Below are 27,820 nucleotides of genomic sequence, written 5' to 3' on the forward strand. Positions count from 1 at the left end.
TTTTAAGGATGTGTAATTATCCCCCAGTTCTTCTTTAGCAGCCACTGGGAAGTGAAGTCCGTTAATTAGCTGCAGAAGAAAGGCATTGATGTACTAGCTAGTGGATTCCCAGTGCCTTTGTAGTCTCACTTGGCATAGAACTGGGGAGCAAAAACAGGAAGTCAGGTGCTGGGAGTCATCAACAATGGGAGAAGATAAACAAGGACTTCAAGTCAGTCTATGCCAATAGGGCACTCCTCCTAGAAACCAGCCAGGAGACAGTTGCCAGGATGAAGCTGTACAGAAAATGGATATGGCAGCCTAGATTTTCTCTTGCTGTCTGTGTGCAAATATATATTTCACACGCACACAATTTCCAATCATGATCTCATTCCACAAGCTTTAAACTGCTGTAGGGCTGGGGGAAGAGGAGGAAGCTCCCAGGTGAGAGCTGGGAGGGTTTCCTCTTCTGTACATGCAATAAGAGTTAAGATACCATGATGGAGGACCTGAAATTCACTTTCTCTTCTTTTCTTCTTTATTTTCTTTTCTTATTCTTGCTTTTTTTCTTATCCTCTCTAGATTAGTTTGGCTCTTATTGTATTTTTTATGTTGGAAACTTTTAATAAAAATTGATTAAAAACATAGCCTGCTCTAGGGCTTGTTAAAACAGGTCAGTGTAAAAAAAATGATTGTGAGCTGGTGGGAACTGCCTAAAGAGTCCTACAGGCAGGATGGTGGGGGAAGGTGAGAAATCAAAGGTAGTGGTGGCACTGTGTGAAAACCTATCGATCAAGGTGTGGATGTTGGCAACTATGAAGGGGGCTGAGTACTTGCCTGTTAACCCCTTTGCACATCGTATTGGGTACCACCCACAAGATTCTGTCAACGTCTCATGTTGCAGGTGGTTCCTGGCTATGGCCACGCAGTGCTGAGGAAGACGGACCCTCGCTACACCTGCCAGAGAGAATTTGCGCTCAAGCACCTTCCCAAAGATCCCCTCTTCAAGCTGGTGGCGCAGCTATACAAGATTGTCCCTAATGTGCTGCTGGAACAGGGCAAGGCCAAGAATCCCTGGCCCAATGTGGACGCACATAGTGGGGTCCTCCTGCAGGTGAGCTAACTACCTTTGGCAACCCTCTTTGAGGGCAGAGACCAAAGCCCTGGACTTTCTCAGCTAAAGGTGCCTGCTAGAATCTGGGCCCTACAAGCACATTTCTTAGGACTGAGCACTGGGAATATATTTCCCTGGGAACTTACCTTGCAGGCTCAAATAGAGGGCGCTCTCAGCCCAGATTAGTATCACACTTTGCCTTGGGTCTAAGGCAGAGGATCATCTCACCTTGCTTTCCAAAGCATGGGGGGAGATTTAGCACTGCCTAAAACTTACACTTTTGGACAGAAATGGATGGAACCCGCCATATTCAGACCAATAGGTGCAGGGAATCTTGTGATAAGTATCTTTAAAGGATGAGTTTTTATTTAAAAAATGGTTTTGAAGCTGTTGTGGTTTTGAGAATTTGTTGCACTGGCTCCTGCTAGTGCAACTGTTTAGTTGCATCCAGCCCATAATATAAGGGAAGGATAAAAGCAGGGTTTGAAAAACATAGTTGAGGCTTAGATGATGTACCGAAATCACAGAATGCCAAGCTGATTAGGACAGAGGTGGATGTGTCACTCTCAAAAGCACTGCAACGGAGAAGTAAAAGGAGAGTGCTGATAAAAGGTATTTTGTGATGGGAAACTAGAGATCTTAGTCACAGACTACTTCTCCCTCACCTCTGCCTGGTGTTTTCTGTTTATGTGGAGCACAAAACCCAGTATCTTAGAAGCTCTGAAGCCTCAGAGCCTGTCTGCTACACCTTAGGCCACCTTGCAATCTGAGGGTCAGCTGCCTCACCTCATCAAAATGACATCAGGTGACTTGTTTTCACCAGTCGTGGTGAGTGGCTGTGTTTGGGTGAAATGGAGGCAGCCTGATGAACTTTATGGGGCCAGAGGTTCCCAACAGCTGCTTTAAAAACTCAAGCTGGCTGGATGCTGTAGGTGCACTTGTGTTCAGTTCAGCTATGGGATTGCCTGGCAGGGCTGAATCTGGTTTTTTGGGAGTGGTACAGGCCCCAAGTTGACTTGTGCACCACACTCGCTCTGATGTCAGAGGGATCAGTCTGCATCTTATATGCTTATGCCACTTTGCTGCTCTAGGTAGCGCAGAAGCAAGCTTGAGTCCGTTCCCTGGGGCAAAGCCTCTATTTCCAGGCACTAGATTAAATGTTTCCGCTTGTGCCCCACCAGTACACAGAGCTGCTCCTACCCTTGTCCGCAAGGCCAGTTTATTTCCCAACAGTAGGGCGCTGAACCACCTCTGCAGGATTTACCGCAGTGTGATAGCAATTTCTATCTTTCGGGGAGGGTATTGGTAAATCCGCAGTGCAACCTGAAGCACCTTTTTTGCACTCAATTTGTGGGTGCTAAGTGGGTGCAAAGAAAGCTTTGACTCAGCTGTTGATTTGCACAGTGTTCTAGAATGTGGCCGACATTCCCACGTAGCTCTGCATAGTAGGGGAAGGGGAATAATTGCCTGGGGCTGCTTGTTTTGCCATAGCCAATAAGCCGGTTGTGGAACCCTTGGTAAATTGTATGCCAATCACCATTTGAACTCCTACACTTGCAGAACCCAGGCAGGGTGGTGGTGTGCCTCCCTCTAGCGGTGGCTTAGGAGGCCTTGCAGATGCTATTATATCCAACCGTAGTATAGGAATAGCATGAGGCAGAATTTCTAAACGACTGGGATTTGCGGTGGGCAAACCTGAAATGTTTCGGCTGGTATGAGACGAAGAATCAGAGTGCTTTGCCCTATCCCCCACCCTTCTAATTTCTGCAAATTTTTAAAGGAAAAACCCTACAGGAAGTGACTGGGGGGAAAAACTTTCCTCTTCTGCCCTCTTGGAACAACAACAAAAAATCACTTTGCAAGGGCTGTAGGATTCATGTCACTTCCAGGAATTATTTCTTGTGTGTAAGAAGGATCAGATATATCAGCATTCAGTTTGTATGTTTTCTTAATCTCTTCCTGTGAGGCCCCTCGGAGCAATATACAGTATAGATTATGACATTGCCCAGTCAGGTTTGTGTGTGTCCCCCAGTGCCTCCCAGGAACCTCACAGGTGGGTTTTGAAGGTGATGCCCTTCTGGTTTTCCTGAACACCTAGTGTTTGAGGTATACTGTATCTGTAGGTGGAGATTCCATTTTAGCACTCTCAACCATCGTAGCCAATACAGTGGAACCTTGGTTCTCAAACGCCTTGGTACTCGAACATTTCGGCTCCCAAACGCCGAAAACCCGGAAGTAAGTGTTCCGGTTTTCAAATGTTTTTTGGAAGCTGAACATCCAGTGTGGCTGTCGGCTATTGTTTTCAGGGCACTTGCACCCATCGGAAGCTGCGCCTCGGTTTTTGAATGTTTCAGAAGTCGAACGGACTTTGGAACGGATTACGTTCAAGAACCAAGGGACACCTAGAGGGCTAAAGGGTTCCCTATATTTGCCATATAGGTTACAATAAAGTTATTTACTTAGTTAAGGGTTCTCTATGCCTGGTAAGTGGTCTTTTCCCTCCCCGGGGCCGTCCTCCTAACCGCCGCCTCTTTCTTTCTGCAGTACTACGGCATGAAGGAGATGAACTATTACACTGTGCTGTTTGGTGTGTCTCGAGCTCTTGGCGTCCTGTCGCAGCTCATCTGGAGCCGGGCGCTTGGCTTCCCTCTGGAGAGACCCAAATCCATGAGCACAGATGGGCTGATGGTGCTTGTGGGTGCAAAGTCAGGTTAAAGCAAGGGATAACGTGGCAGGGGGTTAGCTTTCGAGGGAACGGTAGAGACAATACGACTTTTTTGTGTTTTGTTCAAAGGGCCTTGAAAAGATCCTTCCTTAGAGGCACTGACCATCGCATATTTTTTTCAGGTTATTTATGGGATAAATTCAGATAAAACTTATAGATACTTATCCTCCCCCCTCCTCCACACCTGCTACCTTAAAATACCACCTTAAAGTTAGTTTAGATTCCTAAGCGCAGGGCCCAGGGCAGCTCTTCCCAACCTGAGCTGATGCCCCCGGCTAGAGAGAATGTTGCTTCTTTCCAGCTCAGACTCCTCCTCTTTCATCCCCTCTTATCGCCCCAGGTTGCAGGCCAGGAGCAGAGAATACTTCCCCTTGAACAATCATGTCATATCACATGCTGCTTTTTACCACCTTTCACAGATGGGGTGTTCTGCATTTTAAACAATGCCCTCCCTTTTTGGCAGGAAGGGGTTGGAGAGGAAAGCAGTTCTTTCCCGTCAGCTGAGCGCCATCCCCTTTTGTATACCCTTCTCCCGCCGCTGTCAAAAATGGCAGAATTGTGCTCTTAAAAGACAGAGCGGGTGAGGCTGTGACTTGAGTCACACTCCGGTGAAAAAGGTGAGTACAGCTCACCTCCTTGCCTACCAAAGAGGGGCAACACAGACCTTTCCCTTCCCCCAATCCAAAGCTACCACAGCACTAGGTTGTCCTGACCTGCATTAATGCACACAACCCCCTGGGCAACCCACTGCCCCCCCCAAAAAAAACTCCCTGATCTTCTGCGAGATGGTGCTTTGTTCCCAAAGATAAGACTCTCTGCCAGGAACAAATAGCTCCTTGCCTCCCTCCTCTTCGGCCAGAGGAGATGAGAGCAGCGTGTTTGAAGCAAGTGACCTCCCCATCCCATTTTTAATTTTGACTTGAGTGTTGGTGCTGTGGTACTGAAAAGGTGGGTTGAGGGTGTCTCAATAGCAAAGAAGGTATTGGTAACGTTTCCAAAACGGCAGCTTTTAATAGCATTGCCGTGTGGCGCTAAATTGGCTGGCCACACCTTGAGAGCAGCGATAGGTGAAAAGAATGGAGCCTGTCTCCTGGCCTCCTTTCCTCTCTGGAAAGGACTTCATACACTCCTACCAATGTTTGTTTTTTCTCTGTGTGTTTGTGTGAAACCCTTTTTGTCCTAAAACCACAAACAAAAAAGGAAAGAAAAACCCCAATCTTAAGTTGAAGGCACAGTGTCAACAGCTGTGTAAGCATCAGCGTTCCGTTGCAAACTTCAGGTGGTTCTGTACAAACTGCAAAATAAATGTTTTTATTAACAAGTTACAGTATTGGAGTCTGTCCCTATGTATCAGTGAGGCCTGCAGCCCTTGAACTATTGCTCCCAGTGACTGGTTGCGCCCCCACACACTCAATTCTTACCAGCCATCAGTTTGCTTAGGATACTGGAAACGCATAACCCTAAAGGAACAGAACAACCAGAGCTTCTTTACAGGTAGGCAAACTAAGGCCCGGGGGCCGGATCCAGCCCACTTGCCTTCTCAATTCGGCCTATGGACGGTCCGGGAATCAGCATGTTTTTACATGAGTAGAATGTCTCCTTTTTATTTAAAATGCATCTCTGGGTTATTTGTGAGGCATAGGAATTTGTTCATTTTTTTTTCTTTCTCTCCAAAATATAGTCCGGGCCCCCCACAAGGTCTGAGGGACAGTGGACCGGCCCCCTGCTGAAAAAGTTTGCTGAGGTACACATTGGCAACTCCAAAAGTCCCCGTGACAGCAAACACAAGCTGTGTGTGTGTGTGTTTGTGTTTGTTGGTTTGGGGTGGTCAGTGGAATGGAGCTGCCCCACTTAACTTTTTACTTACACCGTTTCATATCCTAATTTGAAGTTGCTGCTTCCTCCGCAGCAGGGGTGGGACGTACAGCTCCTTGTCACAAACCCAAAGGAAACCCCAAGGTTCCTCCTATTTGTCTTCATTTTTGTCCCTTTTGTATATGCTCGTTCAATAAACTCTGTTGTACAATCACTACTTCAGAGCATCATCTGGAATAGGGCATTTTGAATTGTCGGTATTCAAGGCAATAGCTCCAAGGTGAAAACGGACTTCCTTGATGCCAAGCGTGGACATGGAATATTGTATGTGTATGTGCACACAGGGGACGCGGGTGGCGCTGTGGGTTAAACCAGAGCCTAGGACTTGCCGATCAGAAGGTTGTGGTTTGAATCCCCGTGACGGGGTGAGCTCCCATTGTTCGGTCCCTGCTCCTGCCAACCTAGCAGTTCGAAAGCATGTCAAAGTGCAAGTAGATAAATAGGTACCGCTCCGGCGGGAAGGTAAACGGCGTTTCTGTGCGCTGCTCTGGTTCGCCAGAAGCGGCTTCGTCATGCTGGCACTATGACCTGGAAGCTGTACAGGCCAATAAAGCAAGATGAGCACCACATCCCCAGAGTCGGCCACGACTGGACCTAATGGTCAGGGGTCTTTACCTTTACGTGCACACAGTGGCAACCTGCAAACCATACTTTTACCCCCCAAAAAATGTACGCTGCGATGTGCGTGCTTGGTTTGTTTCTAGATTTCTCAGCATTGTGCAGTGATAGCGAGAAAAACCCTAGTGTTGGTCCTTAGCATTTTTTGATAGCAGCTGGCTCTGTTTTTAGTTAGGTAACCAAAACCTTCCATTGGAAAGTAGGTGGCAGAGTGGGAAAACTGTAGCAGTTACTTCTCCTTTGACTTAACTGTTCAAGCAGCAGAAAGCAACTTTGGTTCCTTGCTTGTATGCCTGTGTAGGGACCTTCGCCCTCTTCACAAGCCCCTATGTGTTCAGTAGGATTACTGTTATTTTTGTTGAGCTTCTTATTCTACCAAAACACTGAGCGGGCAACCATTCAGTCCTTGCTTTCAAAAGACAAAGTAGAAGCCCTGGTAGATGGGGGGGGGGGATGCTGCAAAGAAAGGTGTGTTTTGTGGCAGCGCCTCCTCCAGCACCTCGGGCAAAGAAGTTCTTAAGCTTTGCTGGAGAGGCTAGAGATCAAACCTGTGACCTTTTGCATGCAGAGCACGTGCTCTGTCACTGAGCCATGACCCCTCCTCATATTGCTCATGTGCTAATCCGCAAGCACAAATGTAGTCGGCACTGAACTGGGCCTAACAGCTTTGAGTGGCCACAAATCCACACCTGCCAATAATTCAACTTGGGAGCGCAGGAATAAAAGCAGCTTCCAGGTTTTCCTGCTGCAGACCTGCATTTAAGAGTGCAGAGGTTTAAAATCGAGGATCAAGTCCCAGCCGTGCCCCCAGCTGACCTTGGGCAAGCCTTTCCTTGCTCTTGAAGGACACTCTGCACACGTTGGTAAGAAGCCAACAGCTGCTGCCTGTAGAGAAGGGCGATGGTTCTGAGCCCATCTGGAATGACGTTCCCAGAAGGCATCTATAAATAGCTGGGTTCCCTCGTGGTTGTGCCAGGAAATAGAGGCTGCGGTATGAGAACACAGCCCTGTTTCAGCAAAGAAATGTGCTGTGGTCCTAACCTAGGATTAGCACATTTCATAAAGTCACACGATGCAGTCCTCCTTTGAGCAGAAGGCAGGTCTTGCTGGTGTGCCCTTGTGTCAACACCTATTCCTGCTTTCATAGAGGGAAGTATTCAAAGGTGATCATTCAACTGCAGTTTGAAGTGGTAGGTCCCAGAAGTATTGTAGCACTTGTATCGCCTGAAGGTGAAGCTTAGCTCTAAGCCCTACTGGAAACTTCACTGTACATCCAAATTATGGCCCAGGTGTGGTCTGATGGATGATGGCCTTGAACAACTGCTGTAGGGATGCAGGTGGCACAGAGGTCTAAACTACTGAGCCTCTTGGGCTTGCTGATCGTAAGGTCAGCAGTTCGAATCCGTGTAACAGGGTGAGCTCCTGTTGCTCTGTGCCAGCTCCTGCCAAGCTAGCAGTTTGAAATTACACCAGTGCAAGTAGATAAATAGGTACCACTGTGGCAGGAAGGTAAACTGCACTTCCATGCGCTCTGGCTTCCGTCACAGTAATCCATTGAGCAAGAAGCAGTTTAGCCATGCTGACCACACGACCCAGAAAGCTGTCTGCGGACAAACGCCAGCTCCCTTGGCCTGAAAGCGGAGATGAGCGCAACACCCCATGGTCGAATTCAACTGGACTTAACTGACCAGGGGTCCTTTACAACTGTGGTAAAAGCACACTGGCTGCCTGTAATGCAAAAACTACCACATTTTCCCATGTATAACCCCCCCCCCCATGTATAAGACAAGCCCCATTTTTGGGGACTGCCAAAAATTTATTTGAGGGGGAAATTTCCAAAAGTTGCTGAGCTTCTTTTAGGGAGATATTGCCCAGAGTTGTTGAGCTTGGGTGGGTGGGTGGGAATATTGCCCAGAGTTATGGAGCTATTGGGGGGGGGGATCACCGCCACCAATCGCTCTACAGACTGCCCAACACTGCAAATCGCATGCATCGTCGTGGCCACGAATTGTCTGCACGCTCTCCACCAAAAGCCCACCTGCCCACTCAACGCAACCACAGCTGATTGCATGCACGCCTCACCGCTGCCATAAATCAACGTCCAACTGCCGCAGCCAGTCGTCAGCAGGCCTTGCCACAGCAACCAATCACACACCCAATCACCGCTGCCAATCTCCTGCTACTTGCTGACACCAATCACACACCCCCCCCCAGCTATCCATGTATAAAACGACCCACAATTTTTGGCTATTATTTCTAAGGAAAAAATATCGTCTTATACACGGAAAAATACAGTGGTCAGCCTTCGTTTTGAAAAAAATACTTATTCAGCGGAACATAGCTGTTGTGATTTGCCATCTGCTGCTGCAGCAGCAGCATAGTCACCAGAATTTTCGAAGGTAGAACCCACGTTGCATCTTGCCATGCCTGACAGTTCTGGGGACCGACCTAGTTGAGGACTCAGAGAGGGATGGGGATGTTGTACTCCATAGTTTTGCAATTACACCATTCTCTGCCTTGCCATGTTCAGTGTTTGTTTTGACCTTGTGCTATAGGTATTGCCAGTTGTCACCACCCATGTTGTAAAGCACAGCCCTATGTATATAAGCCAGACTAGGCTTATACCCAACCTTCTCTCCATACACTCAGCAGCCATGCATTGTGTGCTAAATTGAAGGCTTAAGCCAGAGCTTTCCATGTTGGTGACACTTTTTAGACATGCATCATTTCGCGACACAGCCATTCAGCTTTAGTAGCAAACCAAGGTTTAAATAACCCCTCTCCAGCCCTGGGAGGAGTGTGGGGAGCGTTCATGCAACACACCTAACATTGCAGCCGACACACTTAACACGTTGCGAAGCAGAGTTTGGAAAGCTCTGGCTTAGGCACTAATGATGAAGCATAACATTTCCTATGCTTTCAAAGAATATTGATGCAATAGGTACCAAATATATACTTATCAGGCAAATCCAGCTGCGGAAAGTATATGCATTCTACCTGAAGAACTATGCAAGGTTAAAATCGACAATGTAGCTAAAATCTTAAATAGTCAAGTCCCACATGTACCTTTTTGCAAACTTTTTTTTTATTGGTCTATAAAAATGCTCTTGGGATTGGTTCAGTCTTTGAACATTCTTGGACAGATTTTGCAGCTATCAAATAAGATTCACAGTTAAAGGGTAGAACACACTGATGATTTCCTCTTACTGTGCATAATCTCATTTTCTATTCCCCTTTCCTTCTTCTGGAAATACCCCACCCCCCTTTCTTACAAGCTGAGGTAGCACATACCAGGCTAAGTAGCATGAGGCAGCTGCAGCCCTGACGATGATACAGGTAGGAGCGGAAGGCACTGCAATGTTTAGGACACAATCGCTTTGCCGATTGGAGGGGAGCAGCAGGTACAAGGTTTAAACATGAGGTGCCCAGAGAGGCTTAAAAGTCCAGGTTCATGGGGACAGGCAGGGGGAAGTGAAATAAAAGTAGATAGAGAACCACCTGGTCTCTCTAAAGGAAGATCCTTACACAAGCAACAAACTGCATTGCTGATTTTTCTGCAGTAGATACAGTTTTAAGGGCCAAAATGACTCCAATGAAGGCAAAGCTCTTGTTAAGAATGTAAAAGCTGAGGAAGTAATGACAAGAAACCTGGAACATTAAACAAGCATCAACCCAGGACACATTATCTGCTTGTACGTCTGGTGTCAATAAAGAATTCTGTTCTCCGCTGCAAATGAAGTTAGCAGGGCCTTAACATTTCTGTCCTCTGCATGGGACTTGAACACTACAACCTTCAGCAGAATACGCCCCATGAACTATCTTAGCTCTTGCATTTTAAAGGGAGTGTGGTACACAGACTGCAGCAAACACAATTCATTAAATCACGGATCAAGGTCACGATGATTCAAAGTAACAGAACCACTAGTTCCTTCTCCTTGGTGCCTTATAATGTCTTGGTGAACCGGGCTTCATCCCTGCTTGGCAAATGCCTAAATGCAAGGCTGCCCATTTAAAGTGATGTTTTAAGAATCACTACACACATTGAGCACCTTTCTTTCAGAGTTTCCGTTCACAGCTGGAGAAGAGAACTGCAGTGAGCACGAGGCTCAGGAACCAAGACGCATTGCTGTTTTGTTTGGCAATGGCGGAATTGCTTTGAAGCCCAACATGCAGCAAACGTTTGGGACAGATGTCTGCGCCAAAGGAACCCACTTTAAAGCTAGCATTGTTCTGAAGGTTAGAGTCCAAATTCAAGGGAGGTATGCAGGCAGCACGGCGAAGAAGAAACCAGCTTTGCGGAGCAGCAGTTGGTCTCTGCATTAGAAGCAAAGGAGGCAATACATTTTGGGCTATGAAGCTGCTACCATGTCATCATTCCCTCTCCCTCCTCCCAGCAGAAAAGAATTTTGTGATTTGAATAAATTGTGCAAATGGAGACAAGGGGATTCTCTCATTCCCCTTGTGAATGTGCCTTCCACCCCCTTGCAAAGGAAAGTAGGCTTACTTACGATAACTACAAGTCCCTTGTGCTACTCAAAGCCTCTTGCGTCCCCCAGCCTCTGGCACAGTGGCTGAACCATATTTACACAGAAGTAAGTCCCACCAAGTTCAATAGTAATTACTTCCAAGCAAGCATGAATAAGATTGCTCATCTTATTGGCGAAGGCTGCAAACAGCAGCAACTGTCGTGAGACTGCCAGGCAGTCCAGGCGCCAATATCACAGAAGTATTTCTGAAATACGCTTTAGTTAGCTTTAAAAATCCTTCCCTGTATCCGCAAATCCAGATTTTATGGTAGGTATATACAGCCAACTTGACCCCAAGTCACCTTCAAACAGAGCACGCCTGAAACAGGATTTGAAGCCAGGGCTCTCCCAGCTGAAATCACAGTCCCTCTTCTATGCAACTGATCCTCATGTAAACGTGAGAGTTCAGGCTGGTTCTTCCTGAACGTGTGTAGACAGAGAAATTTGTGCGCTAGCCCTTGTGCCACTCTGGTCACTTTGCCAGACTTGGATGCAAGGGCAGATTCCCAAATGCATGGATAGAAATATAAAACATTCCTGCCAGCCAGCCCAAATGTATCTCCATTAAATTCAGATGTAACAAGGGCAGCCAAGTAGGAAGGTGGAGTTCTAAAGTGACTGTTTTCCATGAATACAGCACAGGACATGCTTAGCAGAGCAGGTTAGAAGCGTGCTATTGTTAATGACTTCCTCTCGGAGCGGCTTCCTCACTAGCGCTTATTGCCTTTTATTATTACTAAAGGAACTATTTGCTCAGAGAAGCATTCTGGAAATACAGGTCTTAGAAATGCGAGCCTTTCCTCCCTGAGGACTCTGAAAAGATCGCTGCCTTGTGTATGCATTCCATAGAGCAAGCCTGTTTGTTCTTTCAGGATAACAGCAGAAACGGGGATAAAGAGCAAGTAAATAGTTTCAGCTGCTCAGAAAGGCAGAAGGAGGATGTTCTTTGGAAACAAGCCCCCTTCGGTCGGTAAAAGCTGGCAATTTTGGGAGCAGGGAAGGAAAGAGCACCTTTACAAATGAAAGATTTGGGGAGAGTTGCCGAGGGAACATCTTGGCAAAGGACACCAACTGTACAGTCAAATCTATACAGTTTGGGCGATCGCAGGGTAACTGCACGGAGCCAATTGGTATGCAAAACCAATGGCGGATAAGAAGCCTTTGGACTGACTCGCGGGAGCTGCCTCACAAAACCGGGTTGCTAGCTCAGCACAGGAAGTGGGTGGTGGTTTCCAGAGCCATTACAATGATAGCAACGGAGTAAATTTGGGATAGAAGCCCAAACTATTCTTGCATTCTTTGGAGGAAAAGCGAAGCCATGAAACCCGTGGTCAGAGAAAAAAGGAAGCCATCCATTGTACAATGGGCAACACCTAGCAGCCTCGACAGGAGATTGCTCAGGTATCTATGCCACAGCAGGCTCCCCCCCCCCAACTTTATGAAGAAAGAAGGGGTCATGTTCCCAATGGTCCATATGCCTCCCGCTACCCAAACGTGGCAGGCTTCTAGCCATGACCCCATCACTGGTCCAGGGATCCTGATTCTGAAGAGGAAAGCTCAGAGAGCAAGGACTTTTAACACAGGTAAGCCGAGCCTCTGTTACAAAGCCAGCTTCAAGCCCCACCCCTCCAAGGGCAGGTATAGCAGATCTACACCTCACATTGGAGCAAGTGGGGTGGTCTAACTGCTCAAGGGGCACAAACAAAGCAAGGCCCAAGGTTCATCCACCTACTTTATTTCCCTCAACCTGCCGTTGTAACCTATCTTCCTCCTTCCGCTGAACAGAGAGCCACAGGAATCTGTGAAGAACACAGTGATCACTCTCACCCCATGTTATGCAACGTGACATCTTCATAAAAGCAGGCACACAAACACTCTGGCGCCTGAAACTTGGAAGCAACAGGACCTGGAATACCCCAGGCCCACATTGAAGGGCTCAACCCCAGCAGTCGTGTGTTTGTGTCCACACCGCTTGTGCAAAATGTGCGTCTAAACGTAGATAAACGCCTTTTCCAGCTCAAAACAGGGTACCGAGTTTACAGCAAAATAGGCAACACAAATGGATGTCTGCATCGGGGAAAAGTGCAGGGTGGGGTTTTGGGAGACCCACAATGGTGGTCAGGGGAACAGGAGGCAATTTCAGGAACAGCTGCTGAGCAGCCATGGTTGGTCTCAACTTGCAGCTTTCAATGGGGCCAAGACTCTGCAAGACTCCGAATACACATCCCAACTAAGCACCTTCCCACAAGCCAGCTGGAGACAGTGGCATGCTAAACACTCCCCACAGGTGGTGCTTCATCACAAGTGGGCTCCACAAGGCATATTTGGTGGAAGAAGGACCAGGTGGAAGTCCTGTCCTCAAAGCAGCAGCCCCCAGCCTGATAATGCTCTATTCCATTCCCATAATGCAAAACAGAAAGCAGCTATGGTGCTGTGGTGAGCGCTGGCAGGCTCATGCAACCCATTATCTCAATAATCCCAAAGGCACGGCATTTCAAAAGGCCGCAACCAAGACACCTTACCTCTGGGTTTTAGGTGACGTTTCAAGATGGTTGGACATGGGTTTTAATGAAACAGGCGGACACAGGGATCTGAAATTCTGCAAAGCTCTGGTTGAACTCCCAACAAGCAAGTAATTCTGCTTCCTTTCTCTCTTGCCCCCACCGCAAATGTGCACCCATTTGGAGTGTGTTTTCTAACATTTCTAAAACTGTTCCAGCTCCAAGAGGGCCATATCTCTCCCTTGGCCCTTTATTTGGCACACATCTTTTGCTACTCTGCACTCTTCTATCAACCGAAAGGAAGACACGGGGCAGCTGGCTGGATGCTAATCTCCCTTAGATAGCCTAGTGATGAACAGAGATTATGGTACTGTTTGGGCAAGGAAGAACAATTGCAGCCTGATGCTTCAGCACAAGTACGACGTTAGCTTCGCACAGCCTCAAAGAAAGCAGCAACTGCAGAGCACCCTCTGTCTACCAGCAACCTCAGTAACAGACACCAGCCACTCTGCACTGCTTGCCTGCTCCCCTCTGCCATGCCTTTCCACTACTGCATTCCAAACCAACGTTCAACCAGCAGAGTCTTGCAAATCCAACCACTAACAGCTAAGGAGACTGCCAGACAAAAAGTACAGCCTCTCCATGCTTATTCTCTATTGTCAAGGGGCAGTCCAGGTCAGGGCTTTCTTCCTTTCCTTTTTTTTTTTAAACAAGTGATTCACGAGGCACAATTTCCAATGGGCCCTTCACTAGGCACAGAAAGAGAGCACACGATCACATGCTATGAGCTTCCACTGCCCCGTTCCCCAGAGAAACAGGGTTCGGCACTGTCCTCAGCCTAAGACAAGCCATGCTGGCACATACAAAATAGGTGGAGAATGGGATGGGAGACAATCCACAGACTGGGGGATTAAGGGGGAGGGGAGGAGAAGGGCTTCAAAGAAAGTCCTACAAAACAAAATATGTATGTATGACCCAGCATAAGAGCATGACTAGGCAAAACAGACAGTTAAGAGGTTGCTCCGGAGGTAACATGACCACCTGGCCCTTTCCTTAGGAAAAAGTCTCTCTTCATCACACCAGGCCCAGTGGATAAATTAAGACAGGATACCAGGAGAAACCAAATAAATAGATAAAAACAGAGGGGCTGAGGAAGCCATGAGTGCACACCCCAGCGCAGTGTCCGCGTGGCCACCAAAGCAGCAGGGAGCCCTTCACGTTTGGTGGATCTCGTGGAACATGAGCTCTCGGGGAATGCGGGTCTCGGGACCGTAGTTCTTTGCCGCCCGGCGTTCAAAAGCAGCGACCATCTGCTTGACCACCTCGTCGAAGAAAACGGTAGCCAGCTGCGAGTGCAGCAGGGAGCGGAACTCGAAGGAAATCTGGGGAGAGAGGAAGAGCGTTAGTCTGCCATCTCATAGCTCTTTCAAAGCTGGGGGGGGGGGTGCAGGGATGGGCAGCCGGGGCTCTCTTCAACAAGTAGGGAATTTTACATTATAGTACTGTGAATAAGGGATGCGGGTGGCGCTGTGGTCTAAACCACAGAGCCTAGGGCTTGCCGATCAGAAGGTTGGCAGTTTGAATCCCCGCGACGGGGTGAGCTCCCGTTGCTCGGTCCCTGCTCCTGCCCACCTAGCAGTTCAAAAGCACGCCAGTGCAAGTAGATAAAAAGGTACCACTGCGGCGGGAAGGTAAACAGCATTTCCGTGCACTGCTCTGCTTCGCCTGAAGCGGCTTAGTCATGCTGGCCACATGACCCGGAAGCTGTCTGCGGACAAACGCCGGCTCCCTCGGCCTATAGAGCGAGATGAGCGCGCAACCCCAGAGTCGTCTGCAACGGGACCTAACTCTCAGGGGTACCTTTACCTTTTAGTACTGTGAATATATGAGGAAGGGCGGGGGGGGGAATCTTCCTGTGACAGATATGAAAAGCCCTGCTCTGTAAAGTGCCCTGCAAGTCCCCAAGTGCAGCAGGCGTGATTGGCAGAGATCATTTTGTTCCTGGGCACATCAGCAGATAATGGCGAGAGCAAGGTGCGAGAAACCTGCAGCTCTGCAGACCCAGCCAGTACGGCCAATGGTCAAGGATGACAAATGAGCTGCAATGCAGCAGCATCTCGAAAGCCACAGGCTTCCCATCCCTCGTTTACATTAAGCCGCCTGTTACGAAACAGTATTCCCAGGATGGTGAAAGTATCTTCCAACATGTGCAGCCGTTATCTGGCTATTATTGCTGGCAAGAGATGGGAGTTCACACCTGGACTTCTGCCCAGCCCACCTTTTTCACTCATAGATGAGGAACAATCCTACAAGACACAACTGACATCCTAGTGGGACCTATAAGGTTGTTCAAGGACAGCATCACCCCACAGAAACCTTGCCAGTCTCTCTAAGATGCCAGTGCCATCTTGTAGACCCTGTCTCAGACAGGGGGAGGGGAGGGGAGGAAGGCAGATGGGGTGTGTGTGGAATGACAGAGAGGAGTAGAATTCCTCATCTGCCCCCATTTCTCTCATCTTCTGATAACCTCAGGAGCTTCTCCGAGATGGAGCGGTCCTCCAGAATCTATCCCGGCTATTCTAAGACAACAGCACCATTTTAGAGACGCAACAGAAAAGAAACAAGGAGCCAAGGTTGGAGGAAGAGTATGAGATTTGTGCAATCCCACATTTGACCCTTAAGGAAGGCACTGTGCCCTGCCTCATTATCGTCATTCAAAAATAGGATATTACTTCATTAGTCCTTAAGCATCACAAAATTAGACGACCACATGAAGAGGCGCAGAGTGAGCTTGTCACGCAGCTGGGATTATTTAGAGCAGGCGTCCCCAAACTCGGTCCTCCAGATGTTTTGGGACTATAACTCCCATCATCCCTAGCTAACAGGACCAGTAGTCAGGGATGATGGGCATTGTAGTCCCAAAACAGCTAGAGGGCCAAGTTTGGGGATGCCTGATTTAGAGGCAGCAGCAATGGTGGTGGTGCTGAGGAACAGACCCATCTCTGCCTTGTGGAACGCACAAGAAGATTGAGAGGACAAGAGGAGGTTAAGTATCCCATAGCAAGTGTTCACACCTCCACAGAAGGTCACACTTTAGGATCAAAAACTTCCTCACACTCATTAAGAAGTCAGGAGTTTTGGCTCTCACCTGCTCTCTAAGAGACAAAAAGGGAACCCAAGAGACACAACACTCGGGCTCTGGCCCTTCTGTACACACAGTTTCTGCTCATGAGAAGAACATTTGCTTCCTTGGCTAATGCTTGGGCTTCATCACAGGCAAGCACTTTTCTTTCCTGTTTCAAAGGAATAAGCCCACCCCTTGCTGGCACAGACCGAAGAATCCTTTGTGGAACAGGAGCTGAGCTGCCTGAGAACACTTTTATAGCCATGTGTGCTTACCGAGAAGTCCACTGTACAAGTGCGGGGGTAGCCAGGAATGCCAGGGCTGAAACGCCAGCTGGTCTCCAGGTGGTTGAAGAGCTTCCCATCAGTGCAGACCGCCTGGGATAAAGGACAGAGGTGAGATCAGAGAATGGTTTTGCTAGCAACGTCCATGCCCATCCAGATAAGCTAGAACAAGAGTGTCCATGCCTGGTTCTGATTGCAGCTCTGGGGCTGCAGCTCACCTGCGACCCATCAGACTGCATCAGGTGTGCCATCAGTCAGTGTCAGGATAAGGCCTCTTTCCTAAGCACTCTAATCATTTGAAATTTCTACATGGCGAGTTGTTGGAATCAGTGCTTCTGATTATACAATGTACTGTATAATGGAAGAGATTTTAGCCAACGGAAGAGATTTCAGTCTGGATAGCACAGAAATGTGCAGCTACATTGGCTCCCAGTACATTTCTAAGCACAATTCAAAGTGTTGGTGCTGACCTTTAAAGCCCTAAACGGCCTTGGCCCAGTATACCTGAAGGAGCATTTCCACCCCCATCATTCAGCCCAGACGCAGAGGTCCAGCTTCAAGGGCCTTCTGGCAGTTCCCTCACTGCAAGAAGTGAGGTTACAGGGAACCAGGCAGAGGGCCTTCTTGGTAGTGGTGCCCGCCCTGTGGAACGCCCTCCCATCAGATGTCAAGGAAATAAACAACTATCTGACTTTTAGAAGACATCTGAAGGCAGCCCTGTTTAGAGAAGTTTTAATGTTTGATGTTTTATCGTGTTTTTAATATTCTGTTGGGAGCTGCCTAGAGTGGCTGGGGAAACCCAGCCAAATGGGTGGGGTATAAATAATAAATGATGATGATGATGATAGCTCACCTTTACTAGATGGGGCCGCACCAGTGTTACAATGGATGTGTAACGTTCCACAACAGGAGGAAACCCGACTTCCAGCTGGGCCTTCACGTGGCCTGTCCTCTTAGAGACCACGACTGATTTCTTGCACCAGGGAACAAATTCCTTATATTCATCCACATTGGACACAACTTCATAGATCTCCTGCATGGAGTAACTGCAAGAAAGGATAGAGTTAATTCAGGAGCCCCTCAGAGCTGTTATAACACTGACAACCTGATGGTGACAGTACACAATGTACATAACAGGGAACAGGTAAGCCATTATTTAGTTGAACTGGCCAATGAGTTTATTGAGAAGAGGGTATGCAAGTGGGAGATGGCTGAAATCACAACTGGGTTTGCACGTATGCAGAATATTGGAACCTGGCTCTGAGTTCAGAGCTTGACAGTGATGCTCAAAGCATGTCAAAGGTAAGAGAACTTCCAAGGCAGCATTGCCTCCCTCTTCCTCAAGCCCAGGACTTTGGGGGCTTTTGGGTAGTGGGACATATGATGCATTTTATCTGCTGCAGTCACAAGGTGAGGGAGTTTGGTACTTAATTTGTTCTTATTTATTCAAGGCACCTCTATGCCCTACACTTTATTATCAGAACAAATACTTCATTCTTGGGGTTGATTTGTCCAATACAAAGCAAAGAAGGAAAGTCCTCAAACAGAAGTTATGGGTTAAACCCAGCACAACTGACACCTTGATTCTAAACAGACTGACTGAGAGCTACTTCTAGGCAAGTGTGGCTATGGCCACAGTTTGAGTGGCTTCCTCAGATTCACACACAGAACTAGGAATGGACCCTTTGCCTTTGCAGTCCTATGCCACTGCCTACGCTACTGGACAATCTTTATGTTCAACATTTGGGGCTTCTTAGTTTTATAACAAGCAGTGCATAGGACGTGAGATGTTTATAAAATTCTGAATGGTGTTGAGGAAGCAAGTTTTCTCCCTCTTTCATACTGTTAGAACGCGATACCATTCAATGAAGATGAATGACGGGAGAATCGGGACGGACAAAAGGAAAGACTTCACAACGCTCACAAAATGTAGGGAGGGTCCCCAACTTGGACGGCTTCGAAAGGCATTTAGACAAATTCACAGAAGATTAGGAGATTCATGGCAGCTAGTGATGATGGCTGGCTACATATATATAAATATATACTACTGCCTGGATCAGAGGCACCATAACCAGTTGCTTGGAAACAACTAGAGGAGAGGCTATTGCCTCCCAATGCCCTCTGGACCTCCCAGAAGCATCCTTTTGGCCAATGTGGGAAGCAGATGCTGGACTAGAAGGCAAGGTGCAGTTTTGTTCTAAACCCAAATACTGCTCATTCATCCTCCTGTGAAGCAAGTCCGCTCACCCAAGGATCCTCCTTTCCGAATATTCCTTCCGTTTGTTGGTGAAAGGCCCTGAAAAGTTGATAAACGTCCGGCTGTGCTGAGCATTAAGATCCCAATCGGCACTGCTGACAGCTTGGGGGGCACGGATCATCAGAATCCCACAGGACGGCATGTACCTGGAACTGAAAAAACCTCAGGATTAGCTGGACTCAACGGTCAGGAGATTCACTACACCTTCATGAAGATTAATTCCAAAGGGACACTCTTCAATGCCCAGCAGAAAGCAAAACAGGAGCATTAATCTGAGAGTTTCCTCATAGGTAAGTTACAAGGAAGCATGACCAAAAACCGCCTTTTGAAGTTGTGTTCTTAGGGAATAATTTCCTAAATTTCCTAAAACTTAGGGAAGTTTTTAATGTTTGATGTTTTATTGCATTTTTAATATTTTGTTGGAATCCGCCCAGAGTGGGGTATAAATAATTTATTATTTATTTATTTTTTATATTATTATTATTATTATTATTATTATTATTATTATTATTGAAAAATACCACCATGTCTAGAAATAATGAGCACAGTACACAAGCCTGATTTTAGAACCATTTAATTTTCAAAGACAAAGGCCCCTGCTAATCTAGAGGCTCCTATATTAATGCTACCCCCCCCCAAAAAAAATCCTTGAGCATTCTCTATGTTTGTGAGACTGAGTTTTCAGAGCCAAGACAATGCACATCCAATCTCCAAGCAGTATATACAGGCTTAAACTACCACCCACCATCGAATTTGAAGCAACTTGCAAACCTGCACCATGCTGAATTTGAGAAATATGCAAGGAAATAAAGGAATATACCGGTAACTTACTATATGGCTTATCACCCACACTGACAAACTGAGGTAAGGTCCAAGGAAAGCCTGCTTCCTCCCCAACATCAAAGTAATAAACAGGGTCTTTTCTGTGTCCCCCAAGACCTCCAAGGTTGGACAGAAGGACAGCACATAGTTGTGTATGTCATAAAGACAAAAATACATCCTTTTGCATGTTCCTGCTTTCAAATGGGCTTCAAGCAGGCATTTTACTTAGTCAGCTGGGAGTATGACAGCAGTTGGGATGCTGTTATGTTTGATCTACAGCAGAGATTTTCAACCTTTTTGGGTCCATGGCTCCCTTGACCAACTACATTCTTTCTGAGGCACCCCTGTGGGGCTCAGAAGCCCAGTTATGTCACCCCTTGCCTGCAGAGCTAACAGCCCCTCACCCCTTTTTCAAACACCCTCCCTTGTGGAGGGTTCCTTCAGCCTCCTCTCCTCTCCCCACTCCTTGGGTCTCCTCTGGGCAGCCGCAGCTGCCACCCCTGGTCTCTGACCTGTCCTCCCTGCCCCAAAGAGGGATGCCTCCTCACACTGCCCCACAGGGACCTGGGAAGCATCCCCTGGCCAGCCCCCAGAGACACCTTTCATCTGGGGAGCTTGTAGCCAGGGCTGCTGCAACAAACAGCTGTGCAAGCCTTTGGGAGGCAGAGGTGCGAGGGAAGGGAAGGGAAGAGGAACAGAGGCCAGTGTTGCCCGCGGCATCCCTGACCATTATTCAAGGCACCCTAGTTGAAAATCACTGATCTACAGTGTTAAGAGATATGGGGGGAGGTTCGCACCAGTTCATCCCACAGATGGCCCTACAATGGGGAAAGGTGAGGTTGTTGCCTCAGGTGAAGTATTTTGGATGCTATTAAGGGCAGCAGAGTTGAAAATGACAGATTAGACTCATGTGACAAAGCTCAAAGACATGAACAGGAGCTGCCAGGAGTACTTCTGTAATCTTGCACAGCTCCTGTTCATTTCAATGGGGCTTCTGCAGCAACACCTCCCATTGCATTGTGCCTTACATTAGTTAGCAAGGAAGGAGGCACCACTTGGATGCATAGACAAGGCTGGCCCTATCTGATCTCTCATCTTGCTTTTGGGTCACAAATGCTTTGTTTCAGAGACAGTGTAGTGCTTGAACCCTGACTGGGACTGCCAGACACGCCCACAGATAGCGGTGGATGATTTCCTCCTTCACTTCCCACAAGTCTTGCTCAAAATTACATGAAAGGAAACATCAGACAGGGTTACACAAGCCCTCTGTGATACCTTGTGCCCTGGCCAGCTTCCATCTCTCACATGGATACTGGCTGGCTGGCTGATCTTACGCAATATTGACTCTAAGCCCTCCCACTGGATCAGCTGAACTGCCTTGTCAACCAATAAATGCTCAGAGTGCCAAGCGGAAAGTCTATTCAGGGAAGGAGGAATTTCCATACCAGAGGGGAAAGAAACGAGTACACTTTGCATGAACGGACAAAGCTACAGGCTGCTCACAGTCATGACCTCAGGGGACTGAAGAAATGGACCTGTATGGTTTCTGGAGCACCCCATTACAGGCTAAGGGGATGAGTGTTATGACTAGGGCTGGGCACACACATCATGATTCACAATACATTGCCAGGTCAAAAACTATGAAACTGTTATTACGATATGGACTTCAAACCAGGTTTTGGACGATATATCAATATACCGCCCAGCCCTATGCTTGACCCAATTTCATCATGCTCTGTGTCTTTATGGCACAAGTCAGCAGGAGTTTAGTTTCCTTAAAGCCTTTTCTGTAAATGAGAAGAAAGTAAATAAGTAATTGGTGTGCTAGTCCTTTGCTGAACCAGCAATTACTCTTCACAAGGGCAAGTGCTTTCAGAGAACTTGTGGCAAGTGTTGTGAAGGTGGGAAAAGGTCTGAGAAGCAGGAAATGGATCCAGCAACATGTTGCAAGATCAAGGGACTATGCTTCATAGGCAAATCAGCCCAAAAGGATCGCCCATTTGACATCGGACAGTGCAGCATACTCAGGGACACTCTAGAAAAAAACAAGGACCAGTTACAGTAATAGCTGCCCAGCAGGTTAGCTGGGACATTTATTTTGGAGTGCTGCCAAGCAAGTGCTTATGAATAGGACTGTTACGTAAGAAAGTTAAAGCACAGGAAATCCAACATGCCACTGGTGAAACCAGGTGCTTTTAATCTGGGATGACAGAGCACACAGTAGGTTAACCCTCACAAAGCCCTTCAAAGCCCATCAACTTACTCCCCATAAAGAAACTGAGGAACGGCAACTCACATACCACCACCACTTGCGGGTGCACAAACTTGTATGTTCTCTGGTCTCAAGCCATGCCTCTCCTCCATATTCTCATTCACATCAAGTACAAACAAGATCTTGCACCAAAAGGCGTTACCATTAGCAACCCGGTAGCAGCCAGTTCCACAGGCTCCAACATCCCCATGCTGGGGGAAGGGCTATAGCTCAGGGGCAGAGCCATCCGCCTTGCAGGGCAGAAGGTCCTATGTTCAATCTCCAGGAGATTGTAGGCAATACTGAGCTAGACAGGCCATGGCCAAGGCATCTTCCTTTCTTTCTTGCTGTGTTCTGTGAAGTCAAACACTGCACATTATGTCAATACATTATTTTCCACAGTCAGTGGTTGCTAACACAGCAATAGAAAAGCATGACTGTGTACATCTACCTGCAATCTAGACATTGTATGTTTCTGAACAAAAATAGGGCTAATGCAGAAGCCAAGAAAAGCAGTCCTATTGAAGGATGTTCTAAAGCCAGGTGCATCTTGAAATCTGGTCCAAGGGAATCCAAAGACTGCAGTGGCGCCAGCTCTTAACTCTGGATCGCCACCTGTTTGCTAAAGCAACAGGCACTACCAACCTTCTCCAGCTTGAAGGGCAAAGATGTGGCATTATCCTGCCAACTCTATGTTCTAGGATCTTATTTGTTTCACTGCTGCTCAAGCCAACACAGTCCTGGCAAGCTTTAGCAAGCCAGCAAGTAGCAAACTTCAGCCTAAAGACCATAGATAGCTTACCAGAAGCCATGGATCTGTAGAGAGTCAACTATTCCCAAGTCAAGTTCTCTCTTTGTTCTCATCTCCAATAAGTGATGCTTACATAAGCTAAAGAGAAAGTTTCCATTAAGCTGCCCTTTTCATGTACCTCTTTGGAGATTACACAGTTGTAAATGCCACCAGCTACCAATATGAAACACACTGTTCTCCACCAATACATGGACACAAGATGAGTGTCTTATTCCAGAGAAACAGATCCAGGAAACCACCAGTCCCTGTGCACTGAGTCACAACTCTGTAAACAAACATGGATTGAAAAGGGGGGGGGGAGGACAGAGAAACTCATTGGCTCACCTTAACTGTGAATACAAAAAGATAAGTAGGGGGGTACTTTACCCATAAGTGACCAAAAGCGTAATTGCCACTGGTGGCAGTGTTTAATTCTGGTGACCCTCAGGTGTATTCTGCTAAAGGAACAAGACATTTCTTGGGGGAGGGGGGTTGCTACCAGAAACAGAGGGAGGCAAACTAGCACCAGACTGTGTTATTTATTGGCAAACAGCATTAGGGTCATGAGCTGGAAGAATGGGCTTCCTAATAACAGCCCTCCCCCCAAAATCACCTGCTGCTTCATCCCTGAAATAAAACCCCTCAATGGACCGCAGTGTGTACCCAACGTTTCCCATGCTCCCTACAGGGATGCAGCCATTAACCAAATCCCCTCTAACCATTTGGTGGCTCAGTTCGCACAGACCTGTTACCCTTCTTCATCTCCCTCTGAGCATGTCTTTGCTACTGACACAACCCTCCCTGACCTCTTTGTCCTCCACCCTCTCACTACCCTTGGCCTTCTAACTCACAATAACTTTCTTCACTGACTTTATATACCGCCCTGTACCCGGAGGTCTCAGGGCTTGCTAGCACAATATAACCTCCTCCCTTAATATGCGAGCATATAGGGATCTATTGAACCTCCATTTCCCCTTCCAACCCCTCTCCTTTTGGCATTCGCCCCTCTGATGACCTTCCAAGGGTTGTGCGGCTTATTCAACCCTAAACTCCTCAGTGCTTTTTTTTTTTAATAATTTTTATTATTTTCCAATACAAAAATACAATTATGCCAAATTTTCACAGATTTTCACAAATTTGATACTTTTTAGACTTCCTTCGGCTTCTCTGACAATCATCCATAATTACTTCTCAGTTTACGCATTTCTCTGTTTTCTCCTCAGTGCTACCCCACTGAATTGAGAGCCAAAGCAGGGGGGCATATACAGCATGGCGGATGCCCCCTTTATTATCCCCCCCCCCAATATGCACCAGCACCTGCCAAAGGCTCCGCCCCCGCCCCCACCCCCCGCTGGGCTCTTGTCCATTTTCGACGCGTTGCCTTTGAACTCTGACGGGAGTGTTTGGGGTTGCCAACTTTCCGCCTTCCTCCTGGCTCCTCTTCCAAGCTGGGGAGGCAGGAAAGCCGAGAGGCGAGTCTTTTTCCTAGTATGGCGAATGAGGCGCTAGAGGGGTTATTTTTTTGAGGGGGGGTGCAGCTTCCCCTTTCGAGTCTGCCTGCTGTGTGAGGCAGAGGAGCGCCTGTCGAGGGGGAATGTGGCAACCCTGAATCTGCGCCCAGCCCTGGCTCCTCCTCCCTCCTCTCCCTTGCTCACCAGCCGGTCGGCGGCGCTCGCGGCCTCAGCCCTCCCCGCGCTCCCAGTCGCCAGACTTCCCGGAGCCGGCGGGCCGCCATGAAGGGGGAAGCCTGAGGTGGAAGCGCGTCCGGTTCCCCGCCGCCTCAGTTCTGCCAGCTACCAGAGACAGACGCCGGCTCCGGCCTCCGTGAACCCTCACCCCCCCTCCGCTTACGTCAGCGCGTCGTCAACGCGTTGCCATACCTCACACTGGCGCGGGGGGGAGGGGGCGAGGAGAAGCGGAGCGGGCGCGATGCATGGCGGGAGCCGAAGGCATCATGGGAACCGTAGTTCGCTCTTGCTGCTGCTGCTGCCGGATTAGGCCTCGCGCCTCGCAAGGGTGGTGGGATGGTACCTTAGCGAGAGAATGAAGGCGCCGGGAACAACAACAATTTATTACTTATACTCCGCCCATCTGGCTGGGTTTCCAACAAAACACTGGCTTCCAACAAAACACTAAAATACAGTAGCCTATTAAACATTAAAAGCTTCCCTAAACAGGACTAAGCAGGGAAAGGGTCGCAGCTTTCGGATCAGTGGTAGCCTCACTTTGCAAATGGCTGTCAAATTTTCCCTTTTCTTGCGAGGAATCCTATTTGGAATAAGGGAATTTCCCTTTATTTTATTTTATTTTTTAATTTTATTGGAAATTTTATTTACATAACACAAACCCCTCACCCCCCCAACACAGAAATCCACCCCCAACAGACACAAACATAACAAACAACAAGCATAAAATAAAACAATACTTTTATTTAGGTTGTTTGCGTTGGGAATTTCCCTTTAAAAAAGGAAAACGTTGTGATACGGAAGGGGGGGCATGTCTTCTTCACCTTCTTCTTCGCTACAATATATCCATTTATTTCAAATTGTCAATGTCAAAAGGGACTAGAATCTATAAAATTCATAGAAAATCAACGTGCCAATTTGCTCAATTTCTCTAGGACTCCATGACACCTTCCCTGTCCTCCATAATCCCTCAAGCAAGGTGTCAAGACCCTAATCCTGTCAAATCACTCTGCCAAGCCTTTCCTCAGGGCAATGCCAGGTGGCAGACTTTACATACTTGGACTATTGTCTTCTCATCACCGGTACTCAGGAAGTGCTTATCTGCGCATATCTCCAGCTCTGCATATTCCCCCCTCCCTCCTCTGTATGTTAATCCGGTGTAACCCAACCTCTCTTTAATGTATTCATGATGTAATCTGTGTAACCCAACCTCTCTTTAATGTATTCATGATGTAACTGGGATGTATTTTGCACTGTATTCTGGGACATGGAGGGAAGTTTCAAAAATTCATGTCACCCCTTTCTTGCTGTTCAATCTCGCCTTGAACCTGTTGCGCAATAAACTTGGATCTTCTGCAGCTTGCTCCTGTCTCCGGCTGAGCTCATTTTCCTCCGCAGGGACCGCGGACTTAGTCTGACGAGCTGGGTGGCAGAGCAGCCTCGCACCCAGATTTTACCGTAACAGTTGACAGCTATGTTGCAATGTGAAGTCGTGTTTAGGATGGCCACAAGAGTAAATTGTTGGGATTATTTTTCGAGGTGACAGTGCGCACAAGCACAGCCTGCTTCATATAAAAAGCTGAGGAAGCCCTGGTGACTCTCATGAAAAAGCACAAAAGTCTGTGACAACAGGAGCAAGGATGCTATTATTCCAGAGATGGAAAGAAGATAAAGTCCCTAGCAGAGAAGAATAGCAAATTAAACTGTTGGACTATGCCAAAATAGCAAAATTGACTGGAAAGCTCAGGAACCAAGAAGACCAAAACTTCAATAAAGAATGGGGGAGATTTTATAATTTATCTTGGAAGACCACTGTAACCAGATGAAAACACTAGCAGGATTGCAATAACACTTGTAATGTAGCAAGTACTATTGAGTTAATGGTGTTTTATAAAACATGGGCTACTGAAAAAGATGCAGTAGAAAAGATTTAACAATAGGACCCACCTTCCCCTCCAAAGTGAGAATTCCAGGGATTCCGAGGAATCTCCTAACTGTGGATGTGTGTGGCTGTTTAGTTATAATTTTATATTTGTAAAACCAAATAAAAATTATTTCCAAAAAAAAGCACAAAAGCTGCATCAAGGCAACCGAAATGTTAATAAGTAGGGTGCAAGCCTTTGAATTCTCCATAAAGGGTTCATGAAGTTGGGTGATGAGCAGGTGGAAGGTGAATTAGGTGGAGGGGGAAAGTTTGCTGGTGCATCCAAGCCAGCCCATGACAGCATGGGATGTTGAAAAGGAAAGGAGCAGCAGCCTGGTGTACTTCCTGGATACCTGCTCTGGTTCTCCTTTCCCTACAGGAGTGGCTGATCTTATCTCTGGCCCCTTCTCATTATCTCTCTACCTATGCATGACATCTGGGATTGTAATCTGCCTGTCTGTGGCCCATGGTTGTTCATTATGCAGGATGGGAAGGGCTAAAGCTCAGTGACAGATCACATGAGTTGCATGCAGAAGATCATGAGTTCAGTCACCGGCAACTCCGACTGGGGGAAAGGCACATTTATGAGAATGTCACAAAGAGCTGTTGCCAACTGCTGTGCAGGCAATGCTGAGCTAGGTGGGGCAATAAATAGCCTGATGTAGTAAGGCAACTTTCTATGTTCCTATAAAACTGCTCGACTTATTTGTACCAACTATCATTCAGATTTGATGAATTAATCAGTGAAATATACTCAGAGTCGAGTGTGGATTTCATGCTCTTTATTCAGCTCATAGTAGTGAGGAATGAAAGTTCCCCTAAAATATCTGCTTTATATACATTATTTACACAATTCCGCAGCACATGATTGGCTAATTCCGGGATTCTGCTGTAGGCCAATCAGGTTGCGGATTCACTTCCACCTGGAGCTGGATTGGGTGGCTCCTGCAGACCAATCATACTGCTGCATTGTTCTAGGACCAATCAGACTGCTGCATTCTGAATCCTATTGTTCTAGGACCAATCAGTTTGACAGATGCTGTGCATTGCCTTTAGAAGTTTAAGCCTTCCTTGTCCAGCACTCAGCTGCTTGCCCCGAGGGTACCAAGCTCTTCTGTGATATCAGAGCAAGCAAGTTTGCCAATGAGCCTTTTGTTTATCCAGCCTCAGTGTAATATTGATGTATGAGAGCCAATGCTAGGCAACACACAAATTGCCTCCGGGCTGCGAACATGCTAGTTTGCAAATAAACCAGTATAGATAAGGATACTACAAGATACCGCCTTTCTCTTCTCCAAAAGGCATTGTCCCTGTTCTGATGCTTAGAGACATTGAGCTGCTGTAG

The 27,820-nt window shown here is 47.3% G+C and overlaps 2 protein-coding genes and 1 long non-coding RNA gene across 4 annotated transcripts in view; 2 read left to right on the forward strand and 1 right to left on the reverse strand.

Annotated features, from left to right (window-relative positions):
* The window catches only part of CS (citrate synthase), a 32,931-nt gene extending 27,788 nt beyond the window's left edge, over positions 1-5,143 (forward strand). Inside the window, exons 10-11 of the mRNA XM_081898882.1 lie at positions 884-1,093; positions 3,638-5,143. Of these exons, the coding sequence (XP_081755008.1) occupies positions 884-1,093; positions 3,638-3,808 (381 nt within the window). The 3' untranslated portion in view covers positions 3,809-5,143. The remainder of the gene's footprint in view (positions 1-883; positions 1,094-3,637) is intronic.
* A 1,120-nt stretch (positions 5,144-6,263) lies between these two features.
* Positions 6,264-10,264, forward strand: LOC309363057. Its single transcript, XR_014165204.1, has 2 exons — positions 6,264-8,190; positions 8,229-10,264. It is a non-coding gene; the product is annotated as an uncharacterized lncRNA (long non-coding RNA).
* Positions 9,379-24,707, reverse strand: COQ10A (coenzyme Q10A). 2 transcript variants are annotated; one of them, XM_081899008.1, is made up of 6 exons: positions 24,522-24,707; positions 18,994-19,155; positions 17,600-17,792; positions 16,738-16,839; positions 14,509-14,720; positions 9,379-12,636 (listed from the first exon to the last, which is right to left on the reverse strand). In XM_081899008.1, the coding sequence occupies exons 1-5, from the start codon at positions 24,599-24,601 to the stop codon at positions 14,553-14,555; spliced, it is 705 nt and encodes a 234-aa protein (XP_081755134.1). In that variant the 5' UTR covers positions 24,602-24,707; the 3' UTR covers positions 9,379-12,636; positions 14,509-14,552. The 2 variants fall into 2 exon arrangements, with proteins under 2 accessions (XP_081755134.1, XP_081755133.1); XM_081899007.1 differs by lacking the exon at positions 9,379-12,636 and having other exon boundaries at positions 14,447-14,720.
* Between the last annotated feature and the right edge of the window lie 3,113 nt (positions 24,708-27,820).

The sequence above is a fragment of the Podarcis melisellensis genome (genome assembly GCF_964234715.1).
Source record: "Podarcis melisellensis genome assembly, chromosome: 2".
NCBI classification, from domain to species: domain Eukaryota; kingdom Metazoa; phylum Chordata; class Lepidosauria; order Squamata; family Lacertidae; genus Podarcis; species Podarcis melisellensis.